The 8393-nt window shown below is 28.8% G+C and overlaps 1 protein-coding gene across 1 annotated transcript; it reads left to right on the top strand.

Moving 5' to 3' along the window:
* The first annotated feature begins 4049 nt into the window (after positions 1–4049).
* LOC124919452 (transketolase, chloroplastic-like) lies at positions 4050–7646 on the top strand. The gene is made up of 7 exons (XM_047459690.1): positions 4050–4619; positions 4723–4813; positions 5416–5521; positions 5601–5883; positions 5989–6137; positions 6208–6361; positions 6494–7646. Exons 1-7 carry the CDS (start codon positions 4119–4121, stop codon positions 7454–7456), a joined length of 2247 nt encoding a protein of 748 aa, XP_047315646.1. The 5' UTR covers positions 4050–4118; the 3' UTR covers positions 7457–7646.
* Positions 7647–8393: the final 747 nt, after the last annotated feature.

The raw sequence follows: 8393 nt of genomic DNA, 5'->3' as shown, positions 1-8393 counted from the left end.
TATCAAAAATATTGTACCGCAATATATCGAGAATATCGATTTTTTTGGTATACCGAAAAAAGTAAGGTATGATATCGATACCAAAATTATTAGTACGGTTAATGTATGAGATTTTGAATTTGATATATCAAGATATATCAAAATAATATTTATAAATTATAAAATATATATTATATAATATTTATAAGGAAATAAATAGATTTGATATTAATTTAATTATATAAATATATTTTTTTAAAATTAAAATATAATATTATTTAATATATAAAATCTCAATGTATTCTATTTTATAAGATATAAAATTATTTTTATTTCACTATAAAATGTTTATTTTTTAAAATAAATTTATTGGAGTCTAATATATTTTTAAGTTTATCTTAAATATAGGACTTGAAAGTATTCTTTTTGAAAAGACACTTGATTTATGGTGGTCTATTTTATTAATATGTAACTAAGGATTTGAAATATTTATGTGGTGAACGAGTGAGTGATGAATGGTGATTTAAGTTTTTTTTAATATAAGAAATTAATATATAAAAATATATTTAAATTCGAGCATTTCGAGCCGAATTCGAATCTATGGTTATATGATCGAGCCGAGTTTGAACTTAATATTGAAAGTTCGATCGAGCTCAAACTCGAGCCAAGCCAATAAAAAACAAGTTGAGCCAAACTCGAGTCAATGTTAGTTCGAGCTCGGCTCAGCTCGTTTACACCCCTAGTTTAGATTGGGCCAAAAATAACAAATATTATAAGAATTATAATTTCTTAACGTTTTATTTTATAAAAAAAAGGTTTAATAATATTTCCTCCTCCAATATATGAAGTTAAGAAATCATAATTATTTTTGATAATTACTTTGTCCATTTAGCATCACTCCTTATAAAATTATTTGAAGTTCTAATTTTATTTTACTTTTTTTTTTTGGGTAAGATCGTTAGTTTGACTAAAAGTTGGTTGAAAATCAGGGAATCAAACAGGGCAATATAAAGTTGGTAAAGGCGTAAAGCCCTCACCAAACCTTTGATCCAACAACTACATGAGTATTCACCAACCTCTTTCCTCTTTTCTTGAATGGAGGAAGCACTTTATAAGCCTCGTTTGATTTCCAAACAATATGTAACCTCAATAACCAATCTTCCTCACAATTTGTGATTTTGTTTTTCTTATAATGAAGGTCAATTTTATAATTATAACTAACATGACAACACAAAGAAACAAGGAATAAAGAAATAGAACAAATAAAAACAATAAGACCTGAAAATTAATAAATAAATATGAAACTCAAGTTAAAAGAGTATTTCAAAACCATGCTAACTTACTTTAAAAAAAAAAACAATTAATTTAAAATGCTAAAAGAATTTAGAGTAACATAGTGGACGGATTTTGGAGCCGCTAAAGTAAAAAATAATAATTAAATAATTAATCATCAAATATTTTATCATCTTTCACTAATTAATTTCTCATCTTTATATTAATTAATTTCTTATAAATTAAATTTTGTATCTTCTCTTTTTTTTTCATATTTCTCTTTTCTCATCTCATTTCCTTAAAAATAATTCAAAAATTAAAAAGAATGGTTCACACTAAATATAATAACTCAAAATTTAAAAATAATTTATTATTAAAATATCATAATAATATTTTTGAGTAAATAATAATATAATGTAATCTAATTTTAAAATAACAAAATAAGGAATACAAAGTAGGATGAATCGTGTTATTCACAGTGTTTCACAAAGTTTAGGGTATAAGACTTAGGATTTACAATTTATTTATATTGATATATTTATATAATTAGTTTAGAGTTTAGGGTATATGATTTAGAGTTTAAGGTATATGGTATAATAATTATTCTATTATAAATAAGTATTTTTTTTACTTTATTACTGGTTTGTTTTTATAAAAAAATTATTTAAAAATCTTATCTATCAATTTAAAAATTGTTATGATATTTTTTGATAATTTATTTATAATTTTTGAATTATTTTTTATTTATTTCTATAGGAAAATTAAAAAATAGAAAGGAAAGAAGAGAAAGTGTATAATGAATTTTTTTCCCTTTTTCTTTTTTTTCTAACGTAGGTAAAAATAAAAAAATATTAGTAAGACTTAGAATGAAAAAAAATAAAAAAATATAATTTATTAATGTTGAAGGAAAATATAAAAAAGAAAGTAATAATAAATTTTAGAGTTTAGTGAGGATAAAAATACTAAGTGATTTTGATATAGGTTTATAAAAACAATATTAATGAAATTTAGAGTTAAATAGAAAAATAATAAATATTAATAAAATTTAGGATTTAAGAAAAATAATAATAAATCAAAGAATGAAGGAGAGATTCCAATTAATTAATATAAGAGAAATAAATTAATTATTTAATTAGTAAAAAATAAGAGAATATTTGGTGATTAAAAAGAATATTCATTTTTCATGGAGTTTTGCATTCCAAATTCACATGTCACTTTAAAAATATGACACGTATCAATGTTCTCTTTAATTTTAAATTTTACATGTCACCTAATAATTTATCTCTCTTTAATTTTTTATTATTTAAAAAATTATTTAATAATTTCTTTCTTTTTAATTTTTTATTATAAAATTATTATAAATATTTATTTTAATAAAATTAGATAATTATGAGATAAATTATTAACTATAAATATTTAAAATAAATAAAACTCAAATTACTAATATTTAATCTATAAAAAATACTTTAGTATAAAAGAAAAGTTAATACTAATTGAATTTAATTTTTAATAAATCTTTTAAAAAAATGAAATAGAAAAAAAAAATTAAAAGAAAAATAAGATAGAGAACTTTTAAAAAGAAAAATAATAGTTAAAAATATTTAATTTTTATTAGGTATATATATATTTATCATTTAATATATATATATTTTATTTATTTATTTATTCTTCTTATTATTATTCATTTTAAAAATACATAAATAAATTAATTAACTATTAACTTGTTAAAAAATAATAGATAAAAAAAATAATTAATTAGATATATAAATTTTTATTCTCTTATATATATTTATTAGATGTAATATATATTTATTGATTTATTAAATTTTGTCTATTATTACTCTTAAAAGTATATAAATAAATAAATAAATTTAAATATATAAATAAATAATTATAAATTAATAAATAAAAAGAAAAAAGAAAAAAATATATAAAATAAAAGAGAGAAAAGTTATTAATAAAAAGAAGAAAAATAAATAAATATTTTGATTTAGACTTAGTCATCAATCGAATCATTTTTCAAGTAATTTGTTTACAAAATTTTAGCTTCTCGTATCATTACTTTTAAGAATTTATATGGAATCTTAATTGTCTTAGTATTAAATAAATAAAAATTATATTTTAGACATTGATTTATTTTAAAATATTTTTTAGACTTAAATCTAAGTTTAAACTAGAAATTTGGAAGAAAATTTTTTAGTCTAATATCTCAAGAATAATCTAGATGGGTAATATTTTAAAATAAAATTGAATTAAATATATATTAATAAATTATATATATATATATATATATATATATATTTTTTTTTACATGGGACAATATATGTGGATGTTTAATTTAACATCTAACCCTGAAATTTAAATATATTTTTTTCAATGTAAATGCAAAAAAAAAAGTAAAAAAGAAAAAAGGGTATTTTATTTTGTATAAAAAAGTAAAAAAAATAAGAAGAAATCCTTGATTTTAGGCAATATTTGTTTCCTAGTCAAGATCAATGGCCCAAACATATCTTTATCCAGATCTAACGGTCATATCATCCTCATTTTATCAATAGCCAAATGGGATCAATTAAAACTTATTTGAAAATATAAAAATACATAAATCATTATTTGATATACAGATTAATTTATGGGCAAATATGAATTTTAAGAAGTGGATGAAAAGAAAGTTTATCAACAACCAAACGGGCCCTCCAAACCGGACACAGCCGTCCTTCTGTTCTGTTGTAAATAAAGTACATAAACAAACAAGACTTAAACATCTCTCTTCTCCGCCGAGATACAAAAGAGAAGATACGGAGTGATCGAGGTCTCAAAAACCAAGTTCTTCATACATTTCCTTCTGTTAATCTTTTCTCTCTTTAACAATGGCATCTTCTTCTTCGTTGACTCTTTCACAAGCCCTAATCTACCGTTCCACAACCCACAATGCATCACCTTCATCCGATCGCATCCTTCTCCCCGCCGCCGCTATCTCTATTCCCACTTTCTCCGGTCTAAAATCCTCATCTTCCGCCGCCCCATCTTCTATCCCAACTCGATCAAGCCGCCGCTTGAACTCCCGATGCACCTCAACTCGGGCTTCCGCCGCCGTTGAGACTATCGGGAAGACTGACACTGAACTCGTCGATAAATCGGTCAACACGATTCGATTTCTATCAATTGATGCAGTCGAGAAGGCTAATTCGGGTCACCCAGGTCTTCCTATGGGTTGTGCACCAATGGGTCATATTCTTTACGATGAAGTTATGAGGTATAACCCGAAGAACCCTTATTGGTTTAATCGCGATCGCTTTGTTCTCTCCGCTGGTCATGGTTGTATGCTTCAGTATGCTCTTCTTCATCTTGCTGGATATGACAGTGTCAAGGTTTGTTTTTTTTCACTTAATTAGATTTAGATCTAACAGTTTGAGATTGGTTGGCTTCATTTCATGGAGATTAACCTCAATGCATTGGGTTTTTGCATCTCAGGAAGAAGATCTGAAGAATTTCAGGCAATGGGGAAGCAGTACACCTGGTCACCCAGAAAACTTTGAAACCCCTGGTGTTGAAGTTACAACTGGTTTGGATTTCTGTCAAGATGTTATTAGATTTTGATTCAAATTGATATATTTAGGCTGGGGGTTGATAATAGAGTTTAATTCAAATAATAGCTTAATTCGGTAAGATGAATGACTTAAGTTAAGACTTAAGAAACATACAAAAAACTACTTTAATTGCGAAACATACAAACTCCACAGTGGTGTGAATTATGATGCCTGGAAGAGAGGAAAAGATGGATCAGATCATCAAGAGAGCGATGATTAGTATCGATTTCAGCTCTTTCGACTTGTCTTGATTCAAATTTCTTATATGCTTTCGAATCTAGATATTGTTTTCTTTGTTTGTTTGATGTTTCACAACACATGTCAAAACTTGGTTTGTAATGGTTTTTTGGGTTGCCTATAGTATCTGTAATCTTCACGGAAGCATGGACCAATGGATAAATGTTTCACTTTTTCAAACATAATAGTCTTTATGTATTTTCCCTACATGTGTCAAGTTTTTTTTTTTAAATGAAGATATTTTTGTTTGGTTTATTCACAACATATATCTATGGAGACACTGAATCGACAATTAGAATCCAGTATTTAACACTTTCTTTTTTCTGAAAACTCTATCCAGGTCCTCTTGGACAGGGAATTGCCAATGCTGTTGGGTTGGCTGCTGCAGAGAAGCATTTGGCTGCTCGTTTCAACAAACCAGACGCCGAGATTGTTGATCATTACACGTAAAGAACAGAAACCTTCCTCTTTTTCTTTTTGTAGAAATCAATGTTTATATGTTGTTTCCCCTTAAATTCTCATTAGGTATGCGATATTGGGAGATGGTTGTCAAATGGAAGGAATTTCCAATGAAGCTTGTTCACTTGCTGGACATTGGGGGCTTGGAAAGCTGATTGCTTTCTATGATGACAACCATATTTCAATTGATGGTGACACTGATATTGCATTCACTGAGAATGTCGATGCTCGTTTTCAAGCTCTTGGCTGGCATGTTATATGGGTTAAGAACGGAAACACTGGTTATGATGAAATTCGTGCTGCTATTCAGGAAGCTAAAGCTGTCAAAGACAAGCCAACTTTGATCAAGGTATAATAACTGTTTTATTTATTTACAGATAAACAGTTTATTATAAATGATGTTCATATAGTCTTGTTTGTGCGTTTTCGAATAATCTTCTATTCATCATTTCAGGTAACTACGACCATTGGCTTTGGTTCTCCAAACAAATCCAACAGTTATAGTGTGCATGGAAGTGCTCTTGGTGCCAAGGAAGTTGATGCCACAAGGCAGAACCTAGGTTGGCCATACGAACCTCTTCACGTGCCCGAAGATGTCAAAAGGTGCGTAGTAAATAGTAATCGTAATTATCCACTCTTTTAAGACAATATTAATGTTATATGTGACCTGCAGTCACTGGAGCCGCCATACACCTGCTGGTGCTGCTATTGAAGCTGAGTGGAACGCTAAATTTTCGGCGTACGAGAAAAAATATCCAGAGGAAGCGGCGGAGTTGAAAACGATCATTTCTGGCGAATTACCCTCTGGTTGGGAGAAAGCTCTTCCGGTTAGTGATGATGCACCCATTTAAAACGCTTTATTGATCTCGATTCAAATCAGACATTGTCGTAAATTTGTTTGAAAACTCCTTTTTCATGAGATATTTTGAAATTTTCTAATGTTATTCCAACTTTTGTAGACGTACACTACTGAAAGCGCTGCTGACGCCACGAGAAACCTCTCCCAACAATGTCTAAACGCACTCGTGAAGGTAATCCCCGGATTCCTAGGGGGAAGTGCCGATCTCGCTTCCTCAAACATGACTCTACTTAAGACATTCGGTGATTTCCAAAAGAGCACTCCTGAAGAACGAAACATCCGGTTTGGCGTTCGCGAACACGCAATGGGAGCCATATGCAATGGAATCGCTCTCCACACCCCCGGTTTCATCCCTTACTGTGCTACATTCTTCGTCTTCACCGACTACATGAGAGCCGCAATGAGAATCTCCGCCCTAGCCGAAGCTAGGGTCATCTACGTGATGACACACGACTCAATTGGGCTCGGAGAAGATGGCCCGACCCATCAACCCATTGAACACTTAGCCAGTTTCCGTGCCATGCCCAACATTTTCATGATGCGTCCTGCTGACGGAACTGAAACCGCTGGTGCCTATAAAGTTGCAATCGAGAGTCGAAAGACTCCCACCGTTCTAGCACTCTCCCGTCAAAAGTTGCCACACCTTGACGGGACTTCAATTGAAGGAGTCGAGAAGGGAGGATATATTATATCAGATAATTCATCGGGTAAGAATAACCCGGATGTGATTTTGATCGGTACCGGATCTGAACTTGAAATAGCGGTTAAAGCGGCCGATATACTTAGGAAAGAAGGGAAGACGGTTAGGGTTGTATCGTTCGTTTGTTGGGAACTTTTCTTCGCACAATCGGACGAATACAAGGAAAGTGTTTTACCTAAGGCGGTTGAGGCCAAGGTGAGCATTGAAGCCGGGACGACTTTCGGGTGGGCGAAGATTGTCGGGAGTAAAGGGAAGGCTATCGGAATCGACAGTTTCGGGGCTAGTGCTCCGGCGGGGAAGATATACGAGGAGTTTGGAATTACGGTTGAGGCAGTTGTAACTGCTGCAAAATCAATAAGCTAAGTGTTTTTGGAACCCTCAATGAGACCAGGAGAGTTTTTTTTTGTTTTGTTGTTGACATTATGATCAACACGTTATGGACTTTTAAGTAGTTGCCTTATTTGAAATGTTAAATTTTGTATTAATAAAGTTGTAATAGCTTGGCTTAATTATGGTTGTTAAATAATTCAATCGTGATGGGATGATTTCAATATATTTTAATTTTCAGTTTCAACTTTTAAGATTGGATAGTTGAACATTTATTTCATATTTGATTTGTTTGGATATAAGGTTTTGAAAATTTATGTTAAATTGTATAAACTTTTTGATGTGTGAGGAATACTTAGATGTATATTTTAAAAATAAATGAAACAAAATGATTTGTTTTATTGAAGGTTCAGCTCATATGGTCTAACTAAACGGTTGAAATTGAATTCATCATTGTTTCTTCTTTTTTAAATCGATTTTATTGGTTTGGTTAAATAAGATAGATATGAGAATTGAATCTTATATTAAAAGTGATAAACAATATATTATGCCTATTTAAATAAAAACACAAATTAAAAAGAAAGAAAAAAAGTAATAAAAGCATTATAAATGTACACACATTTATTATGAAATTATATTTTTTTTTAATAAATGAGAGCTAGAATGATAATACAATGTCATTTAAACATTTATTATGAAACTATTATATATGATTATTAATTATTATTATTATTATTATTATATAAACATAATCTCAAAATTCTTGACTAACACATAGTGTCAATTTTTTTTAATATAATTAATGATATTATTCATCGTGTAAATATATATAATTTAGTTTATGAAATTTTTATGAATTTGATTATTTCCATATATATTATATATGTTCATCAATTGTCTTATCAGGTATTATTCATTATTTGTTCATATACATTATTTATATATAACAAATAGGCCTATATAACAAATAGGC

This window comes from Impatiens glandulifera, chromosome 1, assembly GCF_907164915.1.
Source record: "Impatiens glandulifera chromosome 1, dImpGla2.1, whole genome shotgun sequence".
NCBI classification, from domain to species: domain Eukaryota; kingdom Viridiplantae; phylum Streptophyta; class Magnoliopsida; order Ericales; family Balsaminaceae; genus Impatiens; species Impatiens glandulifera.
The sequence above is the reverse complement of the archived record's forward strand: the minus strand, read 5'-3'. Positions and strand labels throughout refer to the sequence as shown.

Bases quoted from the DNA above. Each gene is read 5' to 3' on its own strand.
- LOC124919452 (XM_047459690.1), top strand. From the start codon at position 4,119: ATGGCATCTTCTTCTTCGTTGACTCTTTCACAAGCCCTAATCTACCGT. The intron at 5,522-5,600 runs GTAAAGAACAGA...AATTCTCATTAG, and splicing joins GAGATTGTTGATCATTACAC to GTATGCGATATTGGGAGATG. The intron at 5,884-5,988 runs GTATAATAACTG...TCATCATTTCAG, and splicing joins ACAAGCCAACTTTGATCAAG to GTAACTACGACCATTGGCTT.